General features: G+C 43.0%; 2 protein-coding genes across 2 annotated transcripts in view; both read right to left on the bottom strand.

Annotated features, from left to right (window-relative positions):
• pde9aa (phosphodiesterase 9aa) overlaps positions 1-10,150 on the bottom strand; it is a gene marked incomplete at its 5' end in the record, with an annotated part of 19,077 nt that extends 8,927 nt beyond the window's left edge. The window contains 6 exons of the mRNA XM_084461299.1: positions 2,200-2,270; positions 2,530-2,584; positions 4,028-4,071; positions 4,925-5,002; positions 5,793-5,863; positions 10,088-10,150. Coding sequence (XP_084317425.1) covers positions 2,200-2,270; positions 2,530-2,584; positions 4,028-4,071; positions 4,925-5,002; positions 5,793-5,863; positions 10,088-10,150 — 382 coding nt within the window. The remainder of the gene's footprint in view (positions 1-2,199; positions 2,271-2,529; positions 2,585-4,027; positions 4,072-4,924; positions 5,003-5,792; positions 5,864-10,087) is intronic.
• Positions 10,151-11,547: 1,397 nt separating this feature from the next.
• Positions 11,548-12,500, bottom strand: part of slc37a1 (solute carrier family 37 member 1) — a 15,501-nt gene continuing 14,548 nt past the window's right edge. The window contains exon 20 of the mRNA XM_084457934.1: positions 11,548-12,500. This exon is cut by the window's right edge and continues 126 nt beyond it. The gene's annotated coding sequence lies outside the window, so the exon portion shown is untranslated.

The raw sequence follows: 12,500 nt of genomic DNA, 5'->3' as shown, positions 1-12,500 counted from the left end.
ATGCATGCAGTGACACATGGCTAGTGTATAAAGTCTACCAGTAACAGCTTCTGTCATCTATCTCTGCCAGATCATCTGATAGATACAGACACAACAAAGACCTTCTCCTTTGGACTCCAGCATATCATTACTGCACTCTCCACTCTCTCTTCTTCCCCCCTAGCTGTTACCACACAATGGCGCGTCCCAAACAGCACTCCAGGTCCCATTAGAATCAGTGTCCATGGTGACCAAGGTGAGGATGGGAGAGGTAACTGAGGACACTGTGTGGTTGCCATATCAACCAGATATCTACTGTATGTACATGGGATGCAGAGTGGGGATTTGGAATCAGTTGGTAGAGAAGTCAGAGCGGAATCCTCGGGGATTCGTCGTGGGTCGTCGTCATGGCCACAGTGGCAAGGTCGTGTTGCCATGGTGATTGAGGTCACGGATGGAGGCTGTGGGGTGGCTGCTGTGAGAGTATGGAAGCATTGGCTGACTGCCAGCACTAGCTGGCGTGTTCCTGTTAACGAGTGTCAGCGTGAATCTGGTGTTCTTAAGAAAATATGAAGGGTGGAGAGGGGGATTCAGTCACACACACATACAAACACATTGTGCATGCATACTTTCAGCAATATATCAAACACACACACACACACACACACACACACACACACACATTAGTATTTGTCAACCAAAGACCCTGGAGGGATAACCCTTCCTAATACACCTCGTCCTCATTACGGTAACCGCACTTGAGTGAGTTTAAGATGTAATGATTAAAGAGTGATTACTGATTAAACGTTCTGGCTGTGCTGCCCTGCAGGCTTCGGACAGCACATGCATTATTGGGGACGTTGCATCAGAATACTGTACCTCAGGGCTGCGCTGCAAAAGACATACTGTTCTGGAACATTGCATCCTGAATCAAACCTGAATCTTTATTGATTTAATTTTATAGGTCATTTATGGTCTGATTACAGAAAGCTAACACATCCACCACATCACCACAAAGCCATCAAAAGTGGACAGCAGAGTATCACATAAAAACTGCCTGTGGGCTAAACGGAAGTCACATGTTGTTTATGGCACCTGATGAAGGCCACCTTGGCCAAAATGTTATGCCCTGTTTAGTAAATGCACCGTAGGAACTAGTATACAGTTCCTTCTCTCCAAGGTTCAATGGAAGTAAACATTTTTGAGTGAGATGGGGCATAGGGTCTAGTAGGACAGTTCCACTAAATTCCGAATCCTACGTGTTCCTACAAATAAAGCTTTGATTGATTGATTGATAAGTTCCTAAAGAATGGCCCTGTCTCTTTAAATGCCTTGGAGGTAAGTAACAAGCCGCAGGTAGCAGCAAGGCCATCACTATAGCACACAGGGTCAAGGCTACGCAACAACTTCCAGCTATTGTATAAGTCTATGACAATGCAGGTCTCCATACTAATTCTGGTTCAATGTTCAGGGAAATTCCTGCCTAATAGTAGGTCATAGCCAGTGAATGTAGACTAGAGCACATAAATATTTCACTTATCTAATCACGCATCATAAAAAGACACGGACACTGATGGTATGCCGCCTGGGCATTGAATTCCACTGTGACACAACAGATAGTCCTATGAAAGACAAAAATCCTAAAAATCTATTCAATGACGCTAAAAAAGTTAAAATCTCATCAGTCCAACAGCACTGACGTTGAAAGGGTCTCTCCTCAAAGCTGTTTGTGAATCTTTACGTAACAACTTAAAAAGTATCATTCTAGAATCTAGCGGACCGTTTTGGAAATATTTGAGTCACCCTGAACCTCAGGGTTCTGACTCAATCACTGAGGGCTGCTGTCTCCATAGCTGCTGAGTTAATGAGTGCTGAGAGAGACCATTAAGTAAGCCTCTCTACATACAGTTGTAGCCCACTGCTGCATGGTCGACTGCATGCTATCACCAAGGCTTTGGCCCGCATTGACTATGAATGTTAACTATCTGTGACCAGTATGCCCAGTCTCTTTGTAACTGAACGTGTTACAGACATTTAAAACCCAGGTTGTCTGTGAATACAGTGCCAGCCAGCTGGGCCTAAGGATGAGCTTCGGGTCTTAGGTAAAGCAAGTGAGGTTCTTTAAATCCCCTTAAAAAACATATTGGCAGGTGACATAAACAGAAGCATTACAGTAGCAGTGGTATGATAGTAGTATTGCAGTAATGTAATAGTACTTACACTCTACTCTCTTCTCTAACATGGCCAAGCGGTTGGTCACCTCGGTCTTTAACTCGTTTATCTTGAATGCTCTGCAGAAAGAGGAGGGAGGGGTGAGAAATAACAAGTAGAGAGAGAGTAAGATCATTGGTCTCTTTTTGTAAGACAAAAAGAGACCAAGACGAATAGGTTGGGAGGGGAACAAAGGGAGGATGTAGAAATAGGGATGCAGAGAAACAACAACAGTCTGAAAGAAATCATTATCGTAAAGAACACTTAACTTTGCCAGACAGAATAGCAGTAGTGAACTGAGGGAAAATGCCTATTAGCACATTAGCAGTCTGGTCTTACCTGGAGAACTGCTCTGCCACCTGCGTCAGTAGATTCTGAAAGAGTTCCTCTTTATCTGTTGAGAGGAAGCATGATGCTACGTTACACACACACACACACACACGCACACGCGCGCACACACACGAACGTACACACACACGAAATCCACACTTGCAGCAGGCGGTGGAGCTGGCATTGACTATCTACTCTATGCACACAAGTGCAGACACACACACACACACACACAAACAAACTCTCACTGAGGCTTTTTCTCTCACTCTCTCTTACTGTCTCTCTCTCTCTCTCACACACACACACACACACAGGTTATATAAGTCAGCGGCTGACAGGGAATGAAAGTGGCCTGACAGATGGCGAGAGAGAGACGAGAGAGACAAACACGTGTCTTCGTCCTTCCTCTGGTCTCGTCCAGTCACATTTCAAGGGAGACACTCGCTGTCAACTTCACACAGTATGTTAACCAGACACATGAAACACTGTCACTTCCCGCACACAGCGAGTAACTCAATGACACAAACAAAGGCCTGCCATTGGTGCACAGAGGTTTTGTGGACAAAGTCCAACTGGAAAACCAATAAACTCACAGGTATGAAAACTAGTAAAAGCACTTTGCACTTGCTCCCATTGTACATTGTGTCACATTAATGCCCAGGACATTCTTTCATCGGGGTCAGTGGTCAAGAGCACAATAGTAAGCAGACATTGTTAATTCTTTTATCTTTCTGCCATCAGATTGTGTACCAATTCACTTCCCTAATGGATTTTAAAGGCAAGGACAGGTGCTTGCAGTGCAGGATGGTGCAATTTGTCTGGCTTGCACAAAGTTTTATAACGTGCAAGGGGGTGTGAACTGAGTGAGAGAATGTGAGGGTAGAGGGGGAGAGAATGAGGGCAGAGGACCACAAGTAAGTAAGTACAAGTATCACCATTAATAATAATCAAAGTTATATGGTTAGCCGGGTGAATGGAGTGAAAGTGCGGCACACAGAGAAGGTGGCTGGCTCTTTATTGCGATTTTCCCAGATGACTGGCCTACTGTGTGAGTGAGTGTGTGTGTGTACGTGTGTGTGTGTGTGTGTGTGTGTGTGTGTGTGTGTGTGTGTGTGTGTGTGTGTGTGTGTGTGTTGTTTAGCGGATGACTGTGCAATAAGGATGTTGTTCTGCTAGATCCCTGGGGAACTGGATGCTGTCAAATTTAATAACTGTTTGAATAACTATGTGCTTTTAAATGTTTTTTGTATGTCTTAAGTGTGTGTGTGTGTGTGTGTGTGTGTGTGTGTGTGTGTGTGTGTGTGTGTGTGTGCGCGCGTATGTGTGTAAAGGATGTGTGTATATATATGTATATGTACATTGGAACTATGCAAATTTTGTGCCAGTGCATGTGTGTGTGTGTGTGTGTGTGTGTGTGTGTGTGCGTGTGTGTGTGTGTGTGTGTGTGTGTGTGTGTGTGTGTGTGTGTGTGTGTGTGTGTAAAGCCCCCCAGCCCCCTGGGACTCACCAGCGAGCTGTCCTCCAGTCAGGGGCACCACTCTGTACGGTGACCTTCAACACAACAGGACACACAAACACACACACATACACACACACACACACACACACACCAGTTCAGACATCAGGCAGTGCAGCACTGAAATACGTACCCCACTTTCTCTTAATTAGACGTGCTGAGAATGTCCTCTTCTTCTCTCTCACTCTCTCTCTCTCTCTCTCTCTCTCTCTCTCTCTCACTCAGTTTAAAGTATGAGGAGACACCTTGTCTGGGTGATGTGTGTGAGTGTGTTTGAGGTTATAGAGGGAGAAAGAGGAATAGAGAGAGAGAATAGTGTGTTGTTTAAATATATATAGAAATCTTAGTGCATGTACACACAAACAAACACACACAGATGAGTGTCATCCTCTTGTAAATAAAGCTGTTTGGGATTTAAACCCTAGATAATAGGAAGACAGTGAAACCCTCCCCACCTGCATGTGTTTGCTGTGGTGGGGTGTGTGTGTTTGAGTGTCTGTGTGTCTGTTAGAAGTGCCTACAGCCTCCCTAACCTTGGATTTATGGTAAGTGCTTACGTCTAATGTAACTACCTGTTAGTAATAAAGTTCCATTTCACATGTTCACACGGCTTTAGAGAAACCACAGCCTTCACATTTCTGAACGGGAAATGTAACTTGGTGTCAGTGGCTTGCTGAAGACTTGCTGAAGGTCAGTCCAGATACAACGGATCGATACAGAGTAAAATGAAAAGCCTGGTTGATAATGCTTGTTTTCACAATAAAAATACTTATCTTCAAAAAGCAAATTGGCTGCTACTGTACATTGTCATTTCAAATGTTTTTTGGGTGAGTATGTTTCTTTGTTAGATTAAAAATAAGTAAAAAGTTTGGGTGAGAGTGTACGTACCTCTCTGTGTTGTGTGGCATGGTGGGGTCGATGGACACCATGGCTCCAGATGAATCCAGCAGGGACAGGGTGGTGTTCCTGTCCAAAACACACACAGCAGGGACCCGCTCTCTGAGGACGTGTCCCCACTCATACTCCAGGTCCTCCAATCACAGAAGCCCTGGTACACAGCCTACACATCACGCAAAGCTTCTCTTCACACAAACACACAGCCGCCCTGTCTTCTGTACGCTCCGTGCTGTATTTTAGTATTTACTATGTCTCTGCTGTTATTTGTGATCTCCCAGGAAGATTCGGATACTTCTTGGTATTTGTTACAGTGAATAATCAATAAGTAATTGTCTGTGGTAATTGGTCGGGGGGAGGGGCGGGTGGGGAGGGGGGTGCCCATTGTTTTGTATTGTTCTTGCTGTGTGTGTTTTCTTTCTTACTTTATTGGATAAAAGAAGCTCAATGCATTCTGTGAAACATTCATTTACCTTTTTGTATTGATTTTTGTATTGATTGTGGATGCATACAGTTCAACCGTCTCTGTATGGCTGCATTTTATTTTATATGGCTAAACATATTTGAAACAAATTGTCTGTGGTAATTAAGCAGGTTCGCTGTTACCCTGCCGTTTCCGAATGATCTAGTAGTAGTTCCCCGTCACAGAGCGTCGCTGTAAACGAGGCTCTGAGTCGTTCGTCATGATTCATGAACAAAAGGAGTTGAGCGATTCAACACTATGAGAATATGGTACCGCGGTCGGTCGGTATTGAGACATGAAGGACAGAAGGTGTAGAGCTCTATCTAAGCATAAGGCTTCAAACCCACATGCACAGTTACAGACAGAGTTGTAGAAGAGAGAGAGAGAGTAGGTTTTTACCTTGGGAGGCCCAGAGCCGTGCAGAATAGCTCCTTTAGGTCACATGGGCTGCAAAATCGGCTGAAGAGCACCTGAAGGGAGAGTAGTAAAAGACAGGCAGCGCTCTCATCACACAGGATATATAATGTATGACATGTTCTATGCATAGGATAGTAGACTGAGTCCACCCAGATTGACCATGTAAGATGGTGGCATGGAATTCTCATCTGCACCCTGCGATGTCACAACAGCCTGATGATGATGTTTTGATCTCAGAGAGGCAGCATTCCAATCATAGAGAGCTAGTTGTGATATAGCAATGGTGAATTTAATAATTTAAAGATTAATTATTCAATGGGATGTCTCTCAAATAAGGATGGGCAGCTTGCCAATTTGTTCCCAAATCCGGTCTCCGTTTGAGTAGAGCTACGGGGGAAACAAAATGCCATCACTAGAGAATGACTCACTCTGGGTCTGAATTGGCAGGCCTCCCACTCAAAGCTTTTCGTCTGATTACATTATACAGATTCCAGTGTGGGCTGGAAATACATTTAACCCATCCTCAACTGTCCTGCAAACCAAGGCCAGCGGCGTTGTCAAATGTGACAAGTCAGTCATTTATTTCCAGTGACAGCCCCAGAAACCTGCCTAGACAAATGACTCTGTCCCAGATATATAAAGAACCTACAGTATACTTCAAAGCCACAGGGCGATGCAACAAAGTCACAAAAAAGGTGACAAAGGGAGCCAAGGAGAGGCCAGGGAGAGATGGAGAGAGCAGAGGAGATACAAAGAAAAGAATGGGGGAGGGAGAGGAGGTGAGAGTACTTCAGAAACCTGCCACTGGCAGCCTATCACAGGTGTGGGAGACAGGGACTTACTTTATGGCTGAGACATAATTGGGAATAGCAGGCTCTTATGTAGCCCACACATAATGGGACTGTTGCTCATACAATACAGTCCACACTGCAGTTGGACACCAGCTTCACTGCTATTTCTCAATAGGTGCGCAAATTCAGAGCGCTCTGAGCATCCCCGTTCGAAAATTCAGAGCACTGCGCTCTGGGAGCACTCGGAGTGCGCGCTGGGTGCTCTGACTGAAAAGACGTTTTGCACATTTACAAATGCATCCCATATTGTCCTGACTGAGCCCAATCTCTATTGTAACTCTAAATATAGTTTTGTATAACTGTCTGAATGTATTTATCATCTATCATTCCAGTCCTACTGAGACTGAAATCTCTATGCCCTAGGACTATAGCAGAACTATATAATGAGTAGGCCTACATAAGCAGTGTTTCATTCCAACTGTGGAAAATGGCGAGAGAGAGAGAATATCCCCTAGCTTTAACCCTCTCAAGGTTGACTCATAGGACTGCTTTAACATCTGAGAGGATGGAAACCAGCATAAAATACACTAAAGAAAAGCCATCTCAGCATCAAACTGGGTCAGAAGTAAACACTCTCTTTGTCATCTTGCATCCTCTGGAGGGACCGCATGCATGTGCGAGCACATTTGGTCGCGTGTCTGTACAGTATACTGTACATGCATGTGTGTGTGCGTGTGTGTGCATGTGAGTGTGTGTGTGTGTGTGTGAGTGTTTTGTGTGTGTGCATGTGAGTGTTTGCGTGTGTGTGTGTGTGTGTGTGTGTGTGTGTGTGTGCCTGTGTATGTTTGTGTGCATGCATGCATGAATGAGCGTGTGAGTGTACGTGTACATATGGCTGTGCTTATGTACAGTAATAGTCTGTTGCACCTATTTTGTTTTTGATGATATAGCTCACAGTATGGCACTTAATTGCAGAGGCCTAAGCTTCTGAGAGCTGTTATTCACTTAGGAGCTCTATGATCTTTTTAATATGAGGACCTATGACCACATGATAGGGCTGACAAACAGACACAATCACTCTGGGTCATCTACAGACATGACTGATAGCTAAATGACACCTCCTCAGAGATACTTTGACTCGGTAATCTCTGAATGCCAAATCAGGATATGAAACTACACTACTGTATCTAACACAAACACAAGGAAGTACCTACATTCAAATCCATTCGCAAAAACACAGTAAGTGAATCAAAATAGTGACTGACAGTTATGGATAGAGTGTAATAGAGACACATGGAGTCAGAAGACAACTTTGACACAGGTAATAGGTTGGGGGATGCATGACATTTAAACGACAATATCCCTGGAAATATTAGAGATTGCACCTAGAAAATACATTGTACAGTACATGTACAAAGTATTCCTGAATTGCCCTGACAAGGACAGCTTGTGGTCGAAACGTCTTTTTGCATCAGAGATGGAGCTTACTGCAATTTCTTTAGTTGTAGTGTTTGGTCCGTCAGCCTGCAGTCCAGGTGTGTGTGTGTGTGTGTGTGTGTGTGTGTGTGTGTGTGTGTGTGTGTGTGTGTGTGTGTGTGTGTGTGTTGCTCCCTCCTCACAACCACAACAGTGCGCTACACATGATATGCCCGGTGCCGTTAGGCTCCAGGTACACAAGGGGACAACATCGGGTGGGAAAAGAGGAGATAATGGGAACATTGACAGATAAGTGAGGCTTTTAGGTACTGTAGCATTTCCCCTCCACACAGAGAGAGAGAGAGAGAGAGAGAGAGAGAGAGAGAGAGAGAGAAAAAGCCATAATGGATTCTTTTTGTACTGTCTGTGCTGGAATTATTATCAGGGTAGATAAGCCCCTCTGTTATAGTCCTATGCCTTCGGAGGGAGAGGAGAAGCTCTCTGATTGAGACTGATAGGACGTCATCATCCTCAGAGATGTTCGATGAGCACGTGAGAAACGTTGAGAGATTGATGAGAAGAGGGAGATGTGAGAAAGAAGGTGAGAAAGCAGGCGATAAAGAAATAGAGAGGACACAGAGAGAGGGAATGTGTGTGTGTGTCCGTGTGTGTGTGTGTGTGTGTGTGTGTGTGAGTGATCAAGCAAGCGAGTGTAATAATGCATGACAGACGGATAGAGCAACATTGTTAAAAAATGAAGCATAAGAGGTATGCAAGAGGTAAAGTGTGAGCAAAAGGCGACAAGTTTGCATTTTTTAACCACAGCAACTGATAAATATCAGGAATTGCAAGCGGCTCATAGGGAAGCAGATGCACTACTGAGCAATAGAGAAACACGTATGCAGACTCTAATGTAGGTTAAAACTCCATAAAAACTGACACAGGCAGCAATAAATGCAAAAGTCCACCATGGCATGAGGTCTTTATATGGCCTTTATGATTCTCGGCTGAGTCTCCCCCACTCCAATGGTTCATACAGTGTAAACAGAACTCTGGGCAAGATCCCAACCCCAGTAGCCTGTTTGTGGAGTGCTAATTGAAATGGAGTACAGTAGTAGGTACAGTAGTGAGTTATGAAGTCAGTCTTGGACACCAAGTTCTCTAAAGCACTTTAAGACAATTATTTGTAAAAGAGACACAATGTAAACTTAACTGAATTATTATTATTATTATTATTATTATTATTATTAGGCTATTATTATTACATTATCTGGTATGGAGAGATACGTATAATAGGTATCCCCTATAGAATTAGCCCTAACGCTTTTCAGTATTGTGCATAACTGCTCTCAATATTCAGAGGAATAATAAGACAATAAGACAATATTGTTACAATATCATAGCTAAAACCAACTATTTTTATGATTTGTTATCATAGACTTTGTATAAAACAATGAAAAGCGTCTAAATTATGTATAGTAGACGGTTATTTTAATGTGAAAATATAATGGTGTGACATATCTTTACTGAGATTTGAAGATTATGTTCAGAGCAAGTGAGATCGATTAATTGAATTGAAAATTGGCCCATTGATTTATAAAATATGCATCCAATCATTTGTGCACAGAATCACCACCAAAACATTGTATTCTAATGCAATTCTATTTTCATGAAATGCAATATTTTTTATGTTTGTTTTCTTGGTGATGGTTATCAGTCTCACTTTTGCTCTGAACAGATATCAGAACTAGATATCAATAAAGATATATGACACACAAGAACAGTCGCACACAGAGCATTGCAAGTGCATCGTTGTTGAATAGCCTAGTAGTCAGTAGCCAATTCTAAAGCAACATTGCATTGATCGTTTAGGACAACCGATTTGTGAACAAAAGTGTGAATACTTTTTACTCATGATCAAAATATGAGTTTCACAGTTAATGTGCCTATAACTGGTGGCCTACATTTTTGAACTGGTGAGGCATGGCATAGACTACAATGTATGCAATGTAGGCTAACGGATTGGTGTTGGAATGGGGAGAAAAAATAGGTGACGGACAGCTAGCCTACCTTCTGAATTCTGCCATCGACTTCTAGGTATATCACTCGATAAGACGACGAAGCGGAGCCCATCTCTCTCTCACTCTCTTTCTCTCTCTCTATCTCTCTCTGTCCCCAATGGCGAGGCCCTCCGTGGTGAAGTTGAATACCCCTGCGAGTCGTTTGTGAATTGGTAAATAAACTCAGTATTTCAACATCTCTCTGCCTCCAAGCTATCTCGCGTCTCAAATACTCTCTCCTCTCTTCTCGCACCCTCCCTCACACTCAATGAATTGCGCGCAAAAACGCGCGTGCGCTCGCGCACGCACACACGCACGCACGCACACACACACACACACACACACACACACACACACACACACACACACACACACACACACACTATAGGAAAATTGAAGAGCAGGGATCATATGCTTCCTACTCTAATCGCCATAGATACATGCTCCTCAATGACATAAGAGCAGGTCAGCACCAGCGGGGGGTCGTCGCCTATAGAACACAACCTCAAGAAGACCATAATGGCCTACAACAAATTGTCGATTTTCATTCAACTTTACATACTCTATCACACAATGAACGAGACGAACAGTTCTCAAAACATGTTCTATGTCGAGGAATTCGAAAACGTAAGATGAGAGATCACGATGCGCTGGTTCAAAATGAATTCCTTGCGTGGGCGAGCGCCTCACTGCATGACATATCAATCAAGCTTCATCGCGAGGCGGCCAAGTGTTTACCGTGATGCATTCGATGAGTCACCGCCCCCCCCCCAAAAAAACAAAACAAAACAACAATTGGCATATATGCTTTGTTGTATTATCGTTCCTTTATTTCTACAATGAGTCAAATTGAGACAAATGTCTCTTTGTGAGCCCTGCATAATACTGTAGCGTGCCATAGGCATATTTGTATAGGAGGTGGATATAGGCCTACACAAATACATCAAAAATAGATTAAAAAGAAAGAAGCCCTTCCAAAGAAACTAATTTCATCAATCGAGAACTAAGTGTCCAGAATTGTAAGAAAATTACACTTGAAGAATTAGCCGACCCCTTAATCGAATTTGAATTGAATTAAATCATGTTCAACAGTTCCTGCCATAGCCTACTGTACAGGCCCATGTTTTGATTATTGACCTTGGTAGGCTAATAAAAAAACGAAGTTTTTTAAGTTATTTGTTCAGAACAGTTGTGTTTTCCCAGGATTGCAGGGTGTTTGTGTGTGTGTGTTATAGCTCTTATCTGCCTGTGTCACTGAGTGGATCTGTCAAAAGGTGACTATTTAGGCAGACACCTGCCACCTCCATCTGAGACTTGAGGCCACTCAGCTTGTTGACTTCAGGACCAAGTTAGCCTCCTTAGCCTAGTATGCAAAGACCTACTGAAAACATGATACTTGGCCAACATGAAGAATACTTTTTTATTTTTTCATTTAAAGAGGTCTTTACAAATGAAACACAGCCTTGTCCAGGTGAATGTGTAAAGAAAGTCAAGTAACAATTTGACACTGCGCAAAACCATCTGCCAAAAAGTCAACAAAAAAGCGCAGTGCAGTATATTAAGCACTACCGCTGAAGCACGTATTGAAAATACACATTTATGCCTCCACCAAGATGCACTCTGAGGAAATGGACATGTAGATGTTACCACTTAGACAGGCTAATGGGAAGATGTCAAAAGGATTTCAGCATGAAGGTATTCTTAAATTGTTTGTTGCCAAGCATTTGATATTTTGTTCGTCAGGTGACGACCTTAAATATAGAAAAATGCAGAAATTTAAGGTTTGGTCTGAAGAAGACTATCACTATTTATCAACATTGCACTGCATACATACATCTTATTTGGGTTTGGTAGAGTGCTTCAAACTTAAACACAGACACTACATTCATTCATAACATTCAAGTTCCCAACAGTGACCACAAAAAAATAATAAACGACATCACCATGATGTGGTATAAAAAATACAACACTTCAGTACCTACATATAGTTCATATACAGAGAAAATGCCACCACACAAGAGTCATAATTTAATATATATATATATATATATATTCTCATATATAAATTACAATTAATTTCCCACAATCTTTGGTTCGATAAGGCAGGGGTGACAATCAGATATATTTTTCAGGAAGCAGCCAGGCCCGATGCGCTGCTGATCACACCAGAAAGGCTGCAGTGATGCGTAGTGTTCAGCTTGTGCTCAGGAGGACTGAACACCCTTCATCAGCTCATTCCTCCTGGAGGATTCCTCTAGGGGGCGCTGCACAAATGCCTTCCTTCAGTCACTTCCTTAACAGTGTGAACAGTCTAGTTGGCTGTGTGTGCGATTTAGTTAAGGTACAAGTGGTGGCCAAGACTGCAGACCAGTAGCTAGATTGGTCCATTCCAGTTGCTGTTCGTGCAAGATGCGGTCCAAGTC

Source organism: Borostomias antarcticus (genome assembly GCF_949987555.1).
Source record: "Borostomias antarcticus genome assembly, chromosome: 2".
NCBI classification, from domain to species: Eukaryota; Metazoa; Chordata; class Actinopteri; order Stomiiformes; family Stomiidae; genus Borostomias; species Borostomias antarcticus.
The sequence above is the reverse complement of the archived record's forward strand: the minus strand, read 5'-3'. Positions and strand labels throughout refer to the sequence as shown.